Here is a 20,873-nt window from a genome sequence, read left to right on the forward strand (position 1 = left end):
CAATTTAACAACAAACTAATAATCAGTACTTTGAGAAAAGCCACAAGTCAACACATTTACTGAAAAATAAAAGAATTTTAAGATTAAAAAGAACTACTTAGCAATAGGTATATATATGCTTTTTAAATCAGCAAGCTGAAATTTGTAATACAGAGATGAAGAAAAAACTCTGTAGCTATTGACAGAGTAATAAGATCAATAATACATCAGTGAAACAATATAAGATTGTTTTGAAAACAACATTGGAATTTTTAGCTGCCCACTACAGGAACTTTCATCCATACGTGAACTTTTGTTTTAAAATGCTGGACATTTTAAAAAAGAACAAAAGTATCAGATAAAAAAGGCAAAAGTATCAGATTTAAATGCAAGAAGGCCAAGTCTGAATCTGACTGTAAGTTCAAAAGAAGAAGCATCTTACAAAGGCTCCCTTTTTGCCTGCTTTGTACACTGAGCTATCCCAGATAACAGAATGTCTATTGGTACACAGCCAAAGACTCATCCCAGTGTATTTAATAGCACACTGCACATACAGAGAGGTCAGAACCAAGACAATGCAGTTGAAGCCAGGGAAAGTGAGAAAAATCCTTGACTCAAGAATGAATTAGAAACTCTTGTATCTGAAATGTCCTTCCTGTTTCTATTTAGTTTCTTTTCTGGCATGTGTTCACATAATTTTTGTTACTTCTATTTTATTGTCTTTAAATAGATAATTTACCTCTCCAGCCCTTTGGGAAAGACTTTATCACCTTTATCTCTCTTAGAGGATATTACCAGTATTAATTAAATCAATATTTAACTTTAATGAATTGCCTGGGCTTACTATGTGGGCTTTTTTCTGCAAACCACAAACACAAAACCACAGAGCTACAGCACAAGTTCTATGCAATGCAAGGGAGGAAGGGAAAGAGAGAACAGTTGCCAGGAGGTACCATGGGTTTTTTCCCCCAAAATCCCCAAGGTTATTTTATTTTTTTTAGTTCAAGTTATGATATTGCCTAAGAGCATCTGAATTACAAGTTATGACTCAGAAGAAAAGGAAAACAGAAGATGTAAGTTTCAAACAATTCCTCCATGAATTCAAACAATTATTCCATTAATAATGTCTCATAAATAATGTCTCACAATGCACAAATCTAATTGGGCATTAACAAACAGCTGATGAGTTAAACAGTTAACTCTTCTAAGGTATTGCAGATACTCAAACAACAGTGCACCAAAGCTCCAACAAAAAAATGTCAAAACCTGTTAAAAAAGTACAATCCTTATTTAGCAATACCAAGCCCCAAAGCTCACACATCACATCAGTCACATTCTAAAAAATCAGACATTAATACTGAGGTTTTCAAGAGGCCAAATATTTAATCATATGTTAATACAGAATTGCAATTCAAGCCATATGTTTTTAAGAAAACTGTTCCAAAAGCATACAGTTTTAATGAAATAGCTTAGCACTGAACTCAAGGAAACCACTACATAACAATAAAATATGCATTTTGTTTTGATGTAAAAGCTTTTGCACAAATACACACAGAGGACTTTATCTATGAAGGAGCTTTAGCTTAAGCTCTAACTGAGTAAAGCTCAAGCATAGCATATCCAGCTGTGCTGAAGGAAAAGGAAGGATAAGGGAAGGTCAGAAAGAGCCCTGCTAGATCATGGAATCCCCATCCTTGCTTGTGAAGCACTTTTTCCATCCCAGTATTTCCCAGCATTTTGATTTTAAGCACTGTGTTGTTTCATACAGCATTTAAAAAAATTATTTCATAAAGAGAGTGAAAAAGAGCTGAAGAAGCTTTTTTCCTTTATCTGTAGAAAGGCAAAAGAAATTCCCGGTCAGAAAGAGGAAGCAGGAAGCAGATCATTGTCCTAGAACAATATAGAGGAAATTCTCAAGAATCCCAGACTACAAATCACGTAAATCTAGAAATGAAGTTTTGATGGTGAAGTAAAAGGAATACTCCTATACTTACTTCTGTAATTGCCACACAAAATGCAAGTATTCTGTAAGAATAAGAAATTTTAAATTTCTACATAAGTATCAGTGCAAATCTTGCAAAAGGAGATTAAATATCTTCTATTAAAGAGGCAAGGAAATTCCCTACTCAACTATAAATGCACATAGCTGAAAAATTAAATCTGCAATGTAGCCTACACTAAAATATGGAATGTGAAACCTGGCATGCTTAGAGCAAAGAGCATTCTTTAATCTCACTCTAGGTGCCTCATGCACTCAGAAATTACTTCTGAATGTCCTAATAGAATTTCCTTTGCATACAGAAAGCTCTAATAGGCATGACAATATTTACTTTCCTTCATACAAGACTTCAATAACCCTAAGAGTGAGACAGGATCACTGACAGCAGCACATACAGGAAATAAGATTTGTCTTCCAGAACTGAATCATGCCTTTCCAATACTGTAAGCAATGCTCAGCACTGGGATGAAAATAGAACAGCTTCCCCAGGCAGACATCCTGCTCCTTCAGCAGCTCCCTGAGGCGTGCCAGAATCATGGAACACTGCAAGGGCTCTGCACCCACTGACACACACAGCTCCCTTCAGAGGGAATCATGGAACACTGAGCAAGGGCTCTGCACCCACTGACACACACAGCTCCCTCCAATGGGGTCTCACTCATTCCCTTCCCAGTGGGAGCTGGCAAGGCCCCCAGCCCCTGAGCCCATGCTGAGAAAGCCACCAGAGTGTGGCAGATGTGGAGTAAAGCAGCACATCTGGACACAGCAGTGGCACTTTCTGAGCTGAATGAAAGCAGTGCATCTCCTCCACAACCCACACCTTCAACCCTGGCAACATTCAGCACAGAATTTCCCTTTGGTCTGAGAAAATCCTCGCAGCTCCCAGTGCACAGTAATGCTGTGGCATCCCTTATGTCTGAGCTCTAACATGTATTTTGGGGAAATGTTCAGAGGAAATAACAGGAATGCCACTGGAGATGCAGATCCAAGCAGCTCAGGGAGCACAGAGCTCTGAAGGACTCCCAGGGCTCAACCCCACCTTGCACTGCACTCCCAGGCAGTCACCTGCAGCTCTCCATGCCTAGAGTCACCCAGTGGGAAACTATTCCCAGGATGAACAGAAAATACTTAAATGAGATTGACAGAATTTGTACTCTTTCACTGGAACCCACAGCATTCATTAAATGCTATGCTTATTTTCCACCCCAAAATTATCAGAATTTTAGCACATGCCTCTGAGCCTAGTGAGATTTCTGACTACTCGTGCATATTAAGGAAGGGTACAGAAGTACAAATTCTGTAAAGAGAGGTTAAAGGATAGCCTTTATATGCTGGACCTACAAAACACATCACTGAAATTAAAGGCTTAAAATTTGCTTCCTCTACAACAGTTTTGTCCAAATATACTATCCTGCAAACACTGAAAAACACAAGCACAAAAAAATTAAATCATTTACAGAAGAAAAACACTACTTTTGTCATTGATTATGCCCAAAGAAACCTGAAGAATGTCTAAATTAATAAGAATTAATTCTGCATTTGTGTTTAACAAAAATAAAAATATTATTTCAGAATTTTGATCAACTCTAAACTATTTTAAGCTTCTTCTAAAACAGCTTTGTTCCATGGATAGCGAGAGGAAAAATAACCAAGGTCAGAGCCAACATGCATTTATGAATGAAAGATGACTCAGAAAGGCTTTAGAAAAGCAAGAAAGCTGGCAAGGTTAAAAAGGATGGCAGAAATTTTATTTAAAATAAAAAACACCCTTTCTCATTTCATTCTTCACAAGTTGAAATATAATGAAAAAATAATAGAAAAAAATTATTTGACCACCATACAATTGTCTGAACTTGATAACAATAACGCCTTCTGGAATGAGATTGCTCAAGGGAAAAGTAATAAAAGCCTCTTTCCATATTTCAGAGCAAGAAACATCTCACTGTGTCTGCAAGGTTCTCTAGATCATCACAGTACAAGAGCACAGAGATAAGGCAGCCCAGAAAAGTAAATTACTTCTTTTTGCATCTCTGTTCATCACTGACATGTTTGAAGAAGCTCTAATGGAAGAGTTTTCTTTCTATTCTGCTTCAGAGGGCTTATACCAAATCTAAAAGTTGAAGAAACACAGCATGCAATATCAAAATATTGCCATATTAGGCTTAAACCCTTAATATTGTGTGCAGTTCCTGTCCCTGCTGCCCAAAATTCACTCTTCCTCTTATCTATTTTAGAAAAGGAAGTCTATGATTCCATTTTGGAGAAAGTGAAGATGATTAAATGTGATGGTATCTGTAAAAAAAAAAAAACAAACACAAAAAAAACCAAACAAAAAACCCCAACCAACAACAACAACAAAACCACACCCCCCCCAAAAAAAACAACAACAAAAAACCAAATCAAAACAAAAACCAAAAAAGAAAAACCAAAAAAAAAGCACCCCTCAATACTCCCTAGAGCTGCTGAGTTTAGAAGAGAGATACTGTGAATAGTAACAGAAACAACTCAAACCTATTTCAAGATACAGAATGGTCCACAGAACAAAGTTTGGATTCATTCACCAAAAACAACTCTGGCTCTACTCTAGCAAGCCTTGGCACTTCAGAGCCTCTTACAAACTTTCATGCCGAGAACATGCAAAGCTCCCTCAATTTCATATCAGATGAGTAATTTCAATGGATTTGAGGCCAATGCCAATTTGAGACATGGGCAGGGACACTCTCCTCCTCAGGTGACTTAAGGTCTGAAGAACATGAACATGCATTCGGAAATTTTGCTCAGGAGAATTTAACTAGATTGATGCAGGACTGTGAATGATAAAGATTGACATTAATTCAAATTCCTTGGACAAAATAGGTGGCAGAAGTCCATTGAGAAGTATCAAACATCAAATATAATTTCTGACTCAAGGTAATTCCTGGCCTTCATGTCAGTGTGAGCGGAGAAAGTGATAAACAAAGTAGTTAAAATACACTCCATCTTTGAACCATTTTTCTTCTTCCTCAAGCATCTGTTTTTGAGCACTGTGGGAGACCATGAGGATTGCTGATTTATCTCAGTACCTTTGGTCTTGTATGGATTTTATGTTTTTATTTCTGCATTGTGTAAACTCTTTTGATTATATTTGGGAGTTATCCCAGGGAAATAATGGAAAAGAGCTATTGAAAAACCTACAGCAAAAATAATTGTGCCATCTACTGCTGTTACAATTGAATCCAAATCTTACAGGAAAGGAAGCCAGAACAGATCCTCCATGAAGTTCAGGACTCCTGCCATAAGAAGGGCTCCTAGTTACAGACCCAATTGATCATGCCAGAAGACAGCAAGCCTGACAGGGAGCAGGGGGTGAGAAGGAGGTGTCTGTCTGTCTGTCTGTCTCACTGGATTCCATGAACAGTCCTTTCCCATATAACCCTTTCAGAAATGAAAATAGGGAAGGGACATTTCTAAGGGTTTTCTATACTCTTGTGTTGGTTTATTTTAATTTCCACAGTAGTAGCTCTAACGGTAAATATGACAAATGGGTGAGGGAAGTACAGGAAGAGCAGAAAGTATTTGGGTGATGTTAAAGCTCTTTGTAACAGACCAGAGACCCTTGTGGTTGATAATTCAGCACTGGAGAGGAACAAATCAACACACCATAAGGTTCAGCCCTCCTGAAGAATTCTGTATGAGACACTGCCCTGTGTCACTGTCACTAGTCAAATGTTACTCAGGAAAAGAAAAAGACAAAGAAAACAAAAAGACCTAAACCAAACCAACCAAAACAACAACAACAACAACCACCCCAAACACCAAAAGAAACCCCTCAACCCAAACAAAATAATCCCCCTCAAAAAAAATCTCCCCACAAAACCAAACCAATAAAAATCCAAAAGAAACAAAAAAAACCTCAAAGGAGCAAAAAAAGTCCACAAAAAACAAACAAGCAAAAAAAACCCGCAAACCCAAAGACATAAAAAAACCCCAAAGAAACAACAACAAAACCCCCAAAGAAACAGAAACAACCCCAGCAACCCAAAACCACTACAACCCAAAAAAAATTAGCTATGGCTTTTGGTAGAGTATTAATTGGATTACTGAACTGAAAAAAGAATTTCTATTGTCCCTGAATAACTCTTTCTCACCAGTCTAGCTGGAGTTCTCAAAGGAGATTTTGAAGCAAAGGAGTACTACAAAACCTTCTCCTACTTTAGTAAATTAAATATGGTAGCAAACAAATAAATTTGTAAAACAAAATTCCAATTCTGGGTTCTCAAAATGTAGTCAGAGGCTTTCTTTTGATAAATAAAAATAGCCACATAATACTTTCTTGAACTGATAAACCCGAATTCTTTTTACAGCTGTTTCTGGAATGCTTTACTTAAATATCAACAAAATCCATTTTTATCACTGGAGCACAAGAAAATAGCTAGTTCAGCAATTTTCCTTGTACAAGGAGACAAACTGAGCTTGAGTTTTGATTCACTTCACATTTATTTTTATAATGTTTCACATGTGCAACATGTTTTTGGTCTTGGCTTTACTGATCCCAGTTTATCAGTCACTGCCTGAACTGCCTCCTGCACACAGCTTTTCACTGTAGTGCCTATGACAGCAGCACTCTGAAGAGGGAGCCAGAGGATTGTGTATAAAGCTTTGGCTTTCTTGAGCCAAAAGAATTCTTACTAACTTGTACCTTTGAAACAAAGCTTGATAAAAAAACAATTTAAAATGTAAAAAAAAAAACCAAATAAATTAAAAACCAGCTACCCATCTCTGCTCCTTTTTAAGTGCAGAGCACCCAATTAAAGCCCTTAATCCACCTTCTATTGCTTCTATTCAATGCAACTAATTCATCATATAGTACTGCTTTACTTATAGGCCTTAACAACCATATTATTTTTATCCCAAGATTCAAATGATAGCTATTAATATTATTGTCTTAAACCAGGCAGAAACACCTTGAATGTGTTCTACACTCTTCATCAGTTTTGAAACTCAGTTTTCAAAACTCTGTTTAAGTAAGTACTGTCAAATATAAAAGCTGACTGGAGCATGTGAATACTTCTAAAAGCATTGAACTACACTTGCACCAAATACTATTCTCACTTTACATCAGGCTTCACAGACTATTGGGAAACATTCATCAACAATTGAAATTACAGCTTAATTAAAGCACGGTGCTGGCAAACCAACATCAGTGATTGGCAAATGAGAATAGTTAAGAATCTACAAGATATTAAAAATCCCAGATACTTCCATAAACGCAGAAACTAAGAGCACTCACAAGTAGCTCTGTATAGCAAAATATTTGCTAAACTGATTAATATTATTGTTAGGAAACTGGAACTGGGATTTTCTAAAATCATGTATTTACAGTCAGAAGGTTATTGGCAAGTCCACAGCACTGTTTTCCTACCTGCCTTTGGCACAGTTTTTAGAACTTAAGAAGAGGTAGAAGCATCAGAGTTTTAAAACCAAATCTGTATATTGATGTGTTTGATCACCATTTGTTACTGCACTCAAACTGATTATCAATTCATATTCTAACCAAATAAACTCCCATCAAAGTAACTATTATAGTCCCAGTAAAACACCAACAGTGTCTTCAAGCAAGCAAAACAATTATATAACTATACTATTTCAGGTAAGAAGGGCAAATACATAATTTCGATTTTAGGCAAGAAGAGAAACACATTATGAAGGGAGAGCAAATGTTGACAAAACAAAACCAGATATTTCTTTTTATTTACTTTTAAAACTTTTAAACAAGTTCTAAATCTTATTTCACTTCTAAGTGCTTTCTAAAAATTCATTTGAGAACACTTTTTTTGTCATTGCTCTAGTTAAAGGTAAATGCTTGAAATATTATGACAGCAAGAAAATTTACCCGTGGGATTCTCCCAGAGGCCATTGAGAAGGAATATGAGGGTAAAAGAACTAGAGAGCACGTTAATCTGATGTATAAGCAGAAGTAAAGAAAGAAAATTTTGAAGTCCAAACACTCCTAAATAGATAGGCATTTCTTATGCTATATATGTCAACAGGATGAACTGCAAGACATCTCAACTTGAAATTAAATGCTTTGGCTCTTGTAAAATTGAAAACAATGTCTTACCTTGCCCCGAACTATATATTGCTTTCACAGATTTTTTCACCTTCTGTAGTGCAGTTCTGTCTTGATCCAATGCCTACAATAACAAGAAGTAAACAAACTTTAAATATTTACTTCATTGATTGCCAGAATATACTTTAACAACTAAACAGAAACCAACAAAACAAGTAGTTTCACAGGCTGGAAAAAGCTGCAGGTACAACTGATTCAGCCTGTGGGAAAGTCTGGGGTCATTCAACCCCTTCAGGATGAATTAAAGAATTGAACTGAAAATGCTCTGACAACAGAGCAGAACAGTACTGACAGCACTAGAAGAAAAACACCATTTTAGTTTTGCAAAGGACAAAGTCTTTATTCAATTGCATTATATTTTTTAAAAAAACTCAAAAAAAGAAATAGCAGATGCTTCTACACTAGCCCTATGGTTTCTACTACAACTAAATTGCTTGTTAACATCTGTGGTTCTCCTACAGTAATAGTGTTTGTAGACACAGATCACAACACTATCCCTTGCACCAAATTTCACAACATAATTCTAAAAGTATATCAGATGAAAAGCAGTAAATCAAAATAAAGGAATAACACCTGATTTTGTGCAACATAATGTGACTGAAGTAATAATAATAATAATAATAATAATAATAATAATAATAGTAATAATAATAATAATATTCAAATATACATTTTCAGGACTACATCTTTAAGAACTTCAAATTTTCTGCAATAGTTCCAAAATCCAGTATAAAATGTTATTAAGTAATGATGACTTGAGGATTAGATTTCCAATCATACACAGAAATGTTTAAATAGTGTGCTATATTTTTTCCCATTTAGATCACAGGCAATTTCCCATCACCTAGGTAATGTTAGATTAGTGTTTGCAGTATGGCAGTGTTTGCCATATTATATTCACTTCCAAATCACTGCAGACCTTTTACTCAGAGCCACTGTCAGGACAGCAGCACAACTGAGCATGGGGCCTGGTAGAGACCACACCAGTCACACTGCAGAGACCCCTGCACAGTCCTGTTATCCAAAAGTTTAAACTCTGGAGCTCCTGGGGGTCTGAAGCCTGGCAGAACAAGGCACAATGTCAGCCACTCCTACAGAGGGACATCACCAGCAACACTGAGTGAAAATACCCCATAAGCAGAGCTTCCACTGCCAAATCTGAGATGGTTTTGACAGTAAAAGCCTTAGAAAACCTCATAGTACCTTCCAATATCTGAAAAATGGGGTCTGCAAAACAGCTGGAGAAGGAGGTTTTTATAAGGGCATAGAGTGATAGGAGAAGGGTGAATGGCTTGAAAGCTGAGAGTAGGCTGAAATCAGATATTAGGTAGAGATTCTTTACTGTGAGGGTTGTGAGGGGCTGGCACAGGTTACCCAGAGAAATTGTGATTACTCCATCCCTAGAAGTCTTCAAGGCCTGGATGAGGCTCTGAACAACCTGGTCTACTGGAAGGTGCAAGGACATGGCAAGGACATAGGAACTAGATGATATTTAGTTTTTCTTCCAACCCAAGACATTATACGATTCTATAATTGAAGGATATTCCGCTGGGCATCAAGAAGCTCCAGAAAACCACATGGGGAGCTCCAGGTCAGCTACAGCATTAAGCACTGGAGACAGGTAAATGTGAGAGTTCTGCTCTTCAGTGAGTTCCAAACACTGAGTGCTCCTCTGTGTGAACACTTCCAGTAGGAATCCATACAGAGAGAAACCAATTAATATATAATGGTTCTGTTTTGAGTAGCCCAATTTTAACCATGCAAAATGTTATAGCTGAAAAACACATGATAATCTGTAACAAAAAATGGAACGTTTCTGTTCCTTAACTGGAAACAACCATTTTCTCAGATCATGCAATCATTCCTGTGGCGGCTAAAACTAGAACGTTTGGAACCACAAAAGCTGTAAAAATGCCTTCTGAGGCTATTTATCTCTAGGATTTTTTTTTCCATTTACAGCAGAACAATGGATTAAAACATTAAGAACTGCAAACATCGTTACTTCTTTTGCTCCTCACTAAAATAGTGGGTTTGATTTGACTTACATCTTGCCAGGAAAAGCTACCATTTTTAAATGTAATAAAATATTGGGAACTCAGTGTTCCTTTCCAAGACAGTGCACAGCAAGTGCTTCTCTTTGATTCCTTTGCAAATGCTGTCAAAAGCTTTTGCTCCTGCCTGCCTCTATGTCAGGCAGTTGCTATCATACATTTCTACTGAAGTTCTTTCTATCTTCAATGACCAGAAAAAAATAATGACTCATATGTCTACTGAGAGTTTGAACACAAGATAAGAATTTGAAACCAATATTTTGAAAGAAAGACAATGGTTAACATTGATGAGATTGAGAGATAAAACTTTGCACTAAGGTCTGGTACTGAAGCAAAGTGGACACTCAGGAGAAAGAAACAAATACAAAATCCCCAGGAAACTTTTTCCTGAAGTTATTAATCTAAAAGACTATGACAAGCAGACTAGAAAAATTTTCTAAATTGGATTTGGTATTGAATTAGATGCAATCACTAACGTGAGAGCAGGAGGAAAGGGAACATTCATTATTTTAAAAGAGGAATCACTGAGTAAAGCAATATACAAAGATGACATCCACAGCCTGAAGGAGCCAGTGATCTAAGTGAAAATGACATCACAGGCCAATTTTGTATTTTTATACTTGCAAATACAATTTTTACATGAACTACTTCTTCATAGTCCAAAACTATAAATAAAGCACACTTACATACCAAGTACAAAAAACCTGTAGTCTAGGGTTAGGTGCTTTTGGGTGTTGAGGTTTTTTGGTTGTTTGATTTTGTTTTGTTTATTTTATATAACTGGAGACAGATTGTTTCCAAATATATTACATTCCTCTTAGATGTCTTTTCCTTGTAATTTTTAGGTGCACTCTGCTGCAAACTAATTAAGTTGCACTCAATGCTCAATTCAATTATTATTCCAGAGTAATATTACCTTCTCTGCATCTTAGACAGGAACAGCCTCACTTTCTCTTGCTAGGTGAAAATGAGCTTTTGCAGTATCCATTAATTTTCATTTTGAGTATTTAGAATACTAAACACTTTAACTGCTTATCATTGAAGACACAAAATGTGATCTTCCATTAAAAGTGGCATACATTTATATAAGTGGAAATTTCAGTGTCTTAGGGAGCCAAGGAGTTTCTGTGACAATCTCTGGGTATTCAGTGGCACTCCTTCCTACCTACTGAACTCTTCCTTACCACCACCCACTCCTGACAAATGCTTCTTTCTTCATTTCCATAAAATCATCTTGCAGGAGGCCTTTTTAAATTCAACAGAAGAACATTTTCTTACCCTCTTATGCATTTTGCAAAGATGAATCATTTAAAGGTACCCATACCACAGATTTACTACCTTATTAGCTAAACAAAGCTTTATTCTTGAAAATGCCCATTTTGGAGACAAGATCAAAATAATGCAAAATCAGTTTCAAAAAAAAAAAAAGGGAAAAATTTGAGAAAGAACACAAAACAACCACCATATTTAATCTGCTTAAGTAGAACGAAACAAGGAAAGCTCCCTGCTCCTCATTCTCAGCGGATTCTCTGGCTTTGTTGAGGTTTCAGGTTGCTGCATTCACTTATATTGAAGCTTATGCTGAAGAAGAAAATCTCCTGATCATTCAACATCATCTCTTCTAACTAATCAGTGCAGAATTCCCCACATAGTTACTCCAGATATAATTTCTCCTTTCTGCTATAATATGGGTGCTTGGAACCCAGCCTGCCATTTCAAGCCACCAACTTGGTTCCAATCTGCCCTGCTGAAGAAAGCATTGCCTCTGCTCCCTGACCCTAGGGCACTCCTGTTGGCTACACCAGACCCAGCTCAGGAGCTGCAGTGCTCCCAACAGCCCTGTGAAAGCTCCTTTTTAGCCCACCTTCCATCACTGACATCTGCACATTGACAGACATCTGTACTTAGCTACCACTGCACATTCAGAGAAGGCACCTCCTCCCTCCTAACATGTACATTGACAGGTAGCTGTTCATACCAGGGAGTGGAAAACTTGTCCACCTGAGGATATAAAACCAAATTAACTTTGGGCTGGAGACAAGGTGAGCTCTCCAGTGGATCATTCATTGATGGAGATCACTGGGAAGCAGCATGGGCACTTTTACCAGCCTGCCACAGCACACAGAACAGGGCCAGGTCAGGAGAGGTATATGCTGACATTCCCTAACCCACACCAATCCTCTCTGCTACACATTTTCCACTGCTGTTCACATTGACAGACACTGCCTTGCCTCCCCTCAACCCTCAAGAGCCTGATCTCTTCTCAGTGAGAGGTATTTCTATTTTGGGACCATGCTCTGATTTAATAGTCTCTAAATTTTAAACCAGAAATTATACTACAGTAGAGCGTGGAAAGTGGTAAATTCTGGTTTGCCATCTGTCTCTGAGGTAGTAAAAACTGTCAGGTTCACATTTAGATAAACCACTAATTGTTTCTTTAAAACCTTGTGTCTTTTTATTCTGTACAGATATGTATATATTTATGGGCATGTGTGTGCATAAATACATATTAGAGTGTATTAGTGAATGTCCCTGCTCATGGCAGGGAGTTTGGAACTCGATGAACTTTAAGGTCCCTTGCAACACAAACCACTCTGTGATTCTATATTTGTCCTGATGTGTCTGTACACAAAAGTCTACATACTGTAAACCATACTTTGAATATTTGAGGTATTTATTGGTACAAATGAAAATCATGGTTTAAACAGCACATAAACCTTTATTTCTATATTAACATAAAACTACTGTCCAGAAACCAATCACCAAAGTGCTTTGCACACATATTAAATTCAGCTTTTCTAGAAATCAACACCAATCCAAAGGCACACATTTGCACAAAGGATGCTACTGCCCATTGAGACCATTAGAGTACTAAGACATCAAATACATTTTGTGTACCTTGCAAACCTTTGCAATTTGAAGAGGGGTAAAAAATCCCACTAATTTCTGCGTCAGCCTAACAACAACAAAAGAAAAAAGTGGCTCAAGACACTGACTATCACATTAATATGTCAGTATATTATTATCTGAAGGAGATGCATGTTCCAACTGGAACAAACCACTCATGCTTATATCAGAAAAAGTTTAGAAATTCACACCATTTCTAGGAGATTTGCCCTAAAAGATTCCATATCCTACCACTACCAGAACTCATCCACAAAAATAACATACCAGAGAAGAAATATTTTAAACCATTCCAATATTTTGCACAAGACAAATCAATGACAAAACCTTGAAGGGGATTAGAGCATGCACAACCTATGTACTTATCACAAAAAACTTCTCTCTCCATGTATTTTAAGAAATTATTTTCTTATATTGAAAAAGTAATCCATGTGAAATATAAAAATATTTGAGGTTATACACACAAATGGGTGTAATGAATGCTTGGTAGTCATGTGCCTGTATTGTCAGACACAAGAACAATTATTTCATGAAACACACACAGATGATTTACTGGCTTCAAGGGACTAAAAAGTAGTAAACCTTTCACTTACCAATTTACACACTTCTCTAACCCTGGCACAGATGTTACTGCTGGCTATCCTATAAAACATGCTTGCCCTCTGCTCCAGTCCCAGTTACAGGACCCATGGAATGAAGTAGAGAAATAGCACCTTACAAAGTCATGGCTGTGCAGCAGCAGTATCAGCTTTCCTCACAATAAAGTCCAGACTTTATTGGAAATACAATAAACACAGACTAGACAGCTACTAAGTTATTGCATGCCACTGAAATTGCAACAACACAAACCCCTATAATTGCCACAGTGAAACAGAACCAAAAGAGAAGATTAGCATCAAGTGTTGGTCTCCTGTAGCTCACTCACTCACTCAGAAATGAGCAGAATTCCAAACCCACTTAATTCTGAGCACAGAGAATTGACTCAAACCACCCTTCCTGTCCTTCCCTCTCTACTCAATTTATACTGTTCCTGAGAGTCACCAGAATGAAAATTGTTTCCAATTGTTGGTCTCAGCACATGTCTACATGACAAAAATAGGGGTGTTCAAGTGTTAAGAATTTTCTAGAGACAATCTCTTTGTGTAAAAGGTAGATATACAAAGGTCCAGCTTGAACTTGTCCTGAACTACTTCAGAAAACCCCAAAGGGTGCCAGTGAGAAGAAGCAAACCAAAATAACACATCAACAAGCACTTATCACTGTGGTAACTGATGCCAGCATCATTTCATACACCACCATTTCCAAGCTGCTTCTAATAGAACACCAATTAAAAAAACATCATTTTTAAAACCTTGTCTTTTCTCTGAAAATTTTAAGCTTCAACTGTTTTAAGCATAACCTAATGAAAAAAGCATTCAGTGATCAAACTGAGTAAATACATTTTCCCAAAAGTATTTTTTCAGGTAATGTCAAAATTTAACATAGATCCCATCAGTTGAACTTTCCTCACATCTGCTCTTAGCTACAGGTCTGATGCAATGCAACAGTCTCTCCAAACTCCACATATGTGACAAAAATCACCAACCTCCAGAGCTGTGAAGGTCACAACAGATGAGCCAGCTCATTTGTGTGGGCTCTTAAAAGAGCTGCAGAACTGTTAGCCACTTAATTATTCTCCAAGTATTACTCAAATGGAAGCACAGTTGATATTGCTTAGAAAAGCACAATATTGCTAATTGTAATTTGTTTAACAACTGGATCCTTCTTTGCAACCAGACTTCTACCCAGCAGCCTTTGCTGCAAGAGCAAGACACTAGTCAATATCTATGTATGATCACTTCTGCATTAAATGAAGTTAGCAGCACACTTTTTCCAATGACCACGGTGTGGATGTTGGATTTTGTGCACACTCTGACACACCTGGGAAAGCTTAACAATATTTTGGGCAATTTCTTCCTTCTAGTTCTCAGTTGAGTTACATCAATACTTCTGGGTCTGACTTATTTTGTGCACAAGGTACATTTAGAGATATCTGAAAAATAAGCTAAGGAATTTGTTTCCAGGAATGTTGAGTACACTGATCAGATTTATTCTTTAATTTTTGTCGTGTAGGAGATGCTGAAAAGCCCACAATTAGTGACAACACTTGAAACCATCCAGTGACAGTTTCTCCCACAGGCTCTAAACCAGCTTCACTGGGTAGAAACTAATCTTGGTGATAAATATCAGAAAATCAGAGAACAGTTTGAGTTGGAAAACATCATCTAGTTCCAATGCTCCTGACATGGGAAGGGACACCTTTCCCTAGAACAAGTTGCTCAAAGTCCCATCCAAACTGGCATTGAAATCTTCCAGGGACGGGGCATCCACAGCTACTTAGTGACAATATTCTTATCTTTATACTGGCAACAACACACCTTGAGCCAGCTAGAGCTGCTGGAACAGTTATCATTCACTACATACAAACCCACTTCAATCAGCAGTACTGAAGCTGAATAGTACAGAAATCTAGAATGGCAAAACGAGTGAAAAAAACCTTCCCAGATTAAATGTCACTGCAGCACAACTTTACCTATTTCACACCCCAGCAGCTGGATAAACACATTGGCATGACTGCTGGGATAAAAGATGGCTACAGCTCAGAAACCAGCACACCCACAGCCAGGCTCCCAGCCCCTGAAGATGCCACTGTCCCCAATGCCCAGGCTGCACACAGGGCTTTGCCAGCACTAAGGCTGCACAGCACATCACCCAAGAACCTTTCTACGTTACAAATTCCTACGTTCCTGTGTTTAAAATAACGAGTGCTGCTGCACTCTGCTTTTCTAGAGCCATGGCATATTGTCAGTCTTTTTTCCTGTGACTTGATTCTTCTTGTCCACATCAGCAATCTATTAAGTACTGTTTTAAAAGCACAAAGGGAATGATCCTAAAATAACAAAAGCCTCTTCTTTCCCTGCATTCTTGCAAACCTCTCCTTATACTTTTTTACAAAAACTAGGGGAAATACATTGATTTGGGTGTGAGTATTGGCTACAAAACAAAAAATACCCTATGAAATTCTTTTTTTTCAGCATAATTCATTGAAGTTTCTTGTCATTTACCCAAGACATTACAAAGTGACATTTTCATTTAACAAAAATCTAACCTGAAAAGCTTATATGCAAGAGACATATCTACACACTAACACACCCAAAAAAGATTATGTGTTTTTGAGAACAATCAAACAATAAACTCATCAGAAGATAGTGAATATTTGAGGCAAGGTCTTTCAAAAGGAAACAAAATGAGAAGAAGATGACATATAAACAGCATAAACACAACTACATACAACAAATGTGCTAACAAATATAGGGTTATTAAAAATGTGATTCTTAGTAACTTGAAGTGGAAAAAAGTACAGAAGTCTCTAGAAAATTGCTCCCCTCACTATACCAGACTGTAAATTTTACTAACAGGATAGCTCTTTGGTTGCAGCACCAGAATTAAATACTATAAATTTTTTTTGTCCCCATTTAACTCTTTTCCTTCTTTTTTCTGAAACCACAAAATATTTTGCAGCAGGCTCTGCATTTAAGCTGTTATCCCAGTAACTCACAGGCACTTTCTACTCAGGGACTACTTGATCAGGACTAGTTATTCTTCCTGGCAGAAAAACTCTACAAACATTGTCCACAGTTTCTGTGAATGCTACAAAAGTCAAAAGTGACACTGAGGAATAAATGCAGCCTCTCCATGGTGCTGCAGGCACTCAGCACACTCACATCTCATGGCCCCATAAACTCCAACCCTGAGTGGCATTGTTGGGACCTTCCACCACCATTCCACCATTACTACTACCATCAGAAATCCTTTTAAAAAAAAAAAATTGTCCTGGCTAAGTTGAGGGAACAGACGTGATCTCTTACTTGAGAACAGGAACAACTCATGCTCCTTCTCCTCCTAACTCCTGAACAAATATTTAAATGCATACATTGATGGATGACTGCAATATTCCATTTCAGAATTATTCCATTCAGAGAAAAAAAGTGAGTATATTAACATACTAATACTGTTTTAAAAAAAAAAAAAAAAATTAAAATCATGTCTATGTTTTCCAGGCTGCAGTTTTCAAGGGTTTATTAGGTTAATTTAAAAAAAAATAGGATTTCGAGTATAATACAGACCTTGAAGACTACTACAACATGATGAGACACTGTTATGGTCCAGTTTTGTTCTGCTTATGGAGACTGCAATGATGGCAGACTCGGTGAGATTTCACCTTTCATCATGTTAAACCTTCAGGCAGCACCACTTATGAAATTCAGAGCTACATTCACGTCACCAGCTAAGAGAGCATCATCAGCAAGCAATCCTCATTACAGGGTATAACACAGAATGACACTGTTGGATAATAACAGGCAGAGGAATAAAAACACATCTAGAACCAGTCTAGAAAATAAGCAAACATTAATTTTTTTTTTTGCTGTTTTTAAGGTAAATTTAAAAATGGATATCTAGAAAGATTCTAGAAAACTAGAAGTTTTACTACATACAGTAGAAGTTGTGTTTCTAATCTAATTCTAATTCTGCTTAGCCTGTGACTAGAGCTTTACAAAATGCATAAATGAGGGATTGGAGGTACCCTCTTAAAAAAGAAAAATAAAATCACAAGAGTATAATTTAGATGTGAAGCATTAATTTTTTAATTTCCATGTTATGTTCTTTAATATAATTATTTTCTCTGGACATATATAATTTAGTGGGAAAATTATAGAAAAGGAAACACAATAATCAGGATAGCCAAGTCCAGTATTTTAATAAAAGCCTCATCTCAAAGCTTCTATTTTCTTCTATGTTGCCTTTCAATCAACATGCAAAAATAACATAAATGCACAGTAGAAAATGAAGATGTATATCTCATCTTCATTGTGGTACAGAAAACCTACAGACTTCTAAAAGCTATAAAAGCTGAAGAAATCCAAGGAATAGATATGTGTGTAATACATATGATTTAATTATATATGTGTTTAATTACCAGAATAATTATATATACAACATAAGACCAGAGTAAAATCTGCTTTCTCAATATACAAGTAAAAAAGTGAAATGAGAAGGGATATCAAGACTAAAGCAAAGACCTGTGTTTGATTATACTCTGTAGTTTATTTTGGGAATGCTGGCACACATTATGACCACTTGCAAACTGGTTATGCATAAAAAAGTATTTCTGACTCATCTACAAGTGTATAAGTGACAGCAATCAACCAAGGGTGCAAGAAGAGTATATTTTAACACCACTGAAATCCTACAATGTAAAGGTAACCTTAAATTCCCCAAATTGTATATATGACCTGACAAAGTCATTGGGACAGCACAGAATCTACAACTTTCCCTTCCATACCAAGGACACTTTAAATAGAGGGCTGATTTAAAAGGTACTGTTTTAAAACCACAGTGAAACTTAGAAGAATTTGGCAGCAATTTTTAGCATTTTAGGAAACATTATGAGTACTTTGCAAGCAAACTGCTACTTTCTTCACAGCATTTTTTTAACCTAGTATTGTGTTTTGCAAAAAGAGCCCCAAGCTATTTCTCTTTAATAACTGTATTAGAGAACAGATGCCCTTGGAGAATATTCTATAATTTTCTTTTAATAATATCACACTTCAAATAATAATTCATAGCCAAGATCCTAAACATAGCTAAATTACACTAGCAACAATTTTCTTTAAAATACTCAGGCAAAAAGCATTCTCATTCCACAGATTCAAACGCAAAAGTTAGTCAAGGAACACAACTTCCTATATATGCAGGGCTTGAAAAAGGTTCACATTCAATGGAGGTAGAGAATACCACACACAATCATCCTTCTCTTCCTCAAGCTCAAAACACTTTTGCTAACACTTGTACTAGACACCCACAATGAATATAAAATAATTGTCCAACAAACTCTGCTGTGTTTAATTTGGTTTGTTTTATCTAACCAGCATTCTAAGTAATGGAGGCTGAGAGAGGTGGGGTGGCTCAGCCTGGAGAAGAGAAAGCTCTGTGGTGACCTTACAGCACCTTCAGTACTTTAAAGAGCTACAAGAGACGAGGAGTGGGACTTTTTATAAGGATATGGAGTGATAAGGACAAGGGGGAATGGCTTTAAACTGAAGAAGGGTAGATTTAGTTTGGATGTTAGGAAGAAATTCTTTCCTGTGAGTGTGGTGAGGCCCTGGACCAGGCTGCCCAGAGAGGTTATGGGTGCTCCACCTCTGGGAGTCCTCCAGGCCAGGCTGGATGGGGCTTTGAGCAACCTGGTTCAGTGGGAGGTGTCCTGGCCAGGGCAGGGAGCTGGAACTGGATGATCTTTAAGGTCTCTTCCAAACTAAATCATTCTATGATTCTATGATGAGGATGTATGTCACTTCAAAAGAACACACGTTGGCAATATCCTTCTTTAAAATAAGGAATATAATTTATGTTTCAGAATGGAGAAAGGAATGTGGGAAAGCAAATGAAAACCAGGATTGCTACCACAGGATAACAAGAATGCATGGACAAAGTTGATTCTTACCATGTAGTTTTTCATGCTTGTATAATATGCAACAATAATTACATAATGAAGTATCTTTAATCAGAAACCAAGTTATTAATATTTTAAATATTTTTTTCCTTTTAACTATACGTTCCCCCCCAAGCACAAAATTAAGACTAATACTAAGCACTATTAAATGATAGCATTTATCTTCTAGTTACCTTGGTTTGCAAAAACAATTTATTCACTTCAGTCCAGTCCAAATATTGTATTAACTAAATCTAATGGATGCAGCTAGTGCTTGAATAAAATTAACCTCAGTCAATATCAACCAACATCAGTCTTAAAGACAATCAAGAGGTTTCCACAATCAAGGAATAATTTTATATAAAAACAAGACAGACCCAGATACTAGAAAAATAATAGATTAACAGGCTGCAATATTTTAAAATTAAGTAACAGCACAGTAGCTCTCACAAAGTTGCAAAGAAGAAGCTGTGAACACAACAGAAACTTTTGAATTTATGCTAGAGTATATTCCCTTGACAAATACCTTCCAACTTTGATGCTATGCAACACGACACAATGTTATCACCAATAAATTTAGTACCATTTCACGATCAGTTTTAGTGAGACTGACATTTTCTTCATTTTTACGTTTCTGCAGCTTCCTTATAGTATTTTTGATGAAAATTTAATACCTCCAAATGCAATTTAATGCCTCCAAATGTAATTTAATTTAAAGTGGAAGCATATGAATGAAAATGGATTGTTCTCCTTTTTCTCAGGAAGTAACAATGGTTTCAGGTATCAAAAAAATACAATAGATGTCCTACAATATACACCAAATATATGTGTATGGTTAAAAGATTCACTTTGGAACATAAAATGAATGTATAGGAAAAATGGTGAGTAATAGAATAAAAATTTGGATAGGAAAGATTAAATTGTTAAGCAAATGAAGGTTGTAATCAATAGCATTCCACATTTCAGCTGGTATTTCATGACTGAAAGCAACAGGACAACAGGAATGCCTGCAGGTTTTAGTGGAAAGCTAGAGTGGTCAGAGTTCCTGAAAAATATGGTTTTCCTGTTTCTCCTCTTCCAACCACTCATTGTCATTACCTTCTTTGTACCAGCACACTGGTGATCACAAAGTCAAGGAATTAGATCAGGTTGAAGTTGCCCTTTTTGGTGGGTTGTGGTCATTGCAAATGAGGATGCACAACTGCACACATGGTGGCTCCAACCCCTTCAAAGGATGCACAAAGTACAAACCTGCACACACAGATCAGTGTGTTTTGGGGCCAAGCAGGCCAAAGATAT

The 20,873-nt window shown here is 36.8% G+C and overlaps 1 protein-coding gene across 6 annotated transcripts in view; it reads right to left on the reverse strand.

Annotated features, from left to right (window-relative positions):
* Nucleotides 1-20,873, reverse strand: part of ASAP1 (ArfGAP with SH3 domain, ankyrin repeat and PH domain 1) — a 123,308-nt gene that overhangs the window by 59,375 nt on the left and 43,060 nt on the right. For all 6 annotated transcript variants that reach the window (XM_058041983.1, XM_058041969.1, XM_058041973.1 and 3 more), the window contains exon 3: nt 8,079-8,151. In XM_058041983.1, coding sequence (XP_057897966.1) covers nt 8,079-8,151 — 73 coding nt within the window. The remainder of the gene's footprint in view (nt 1-8,078; nt 8,152-20,873) is intronic.

This window comes from Melospiza georgiana, chromosome 1 (assembly GCF_028018845.1).
Source record: "Melospiza georgiana isolate bMelGeo1 chromosome 1, bMelGeo1.pri, whole genome shotgun sequence".
Taxonomy (NCBI): Eukaryota; Metazoa; Chordata; class Aves; order Passeriformes; family Passerellidae; genus Melospiza; species Melospiza georgiana.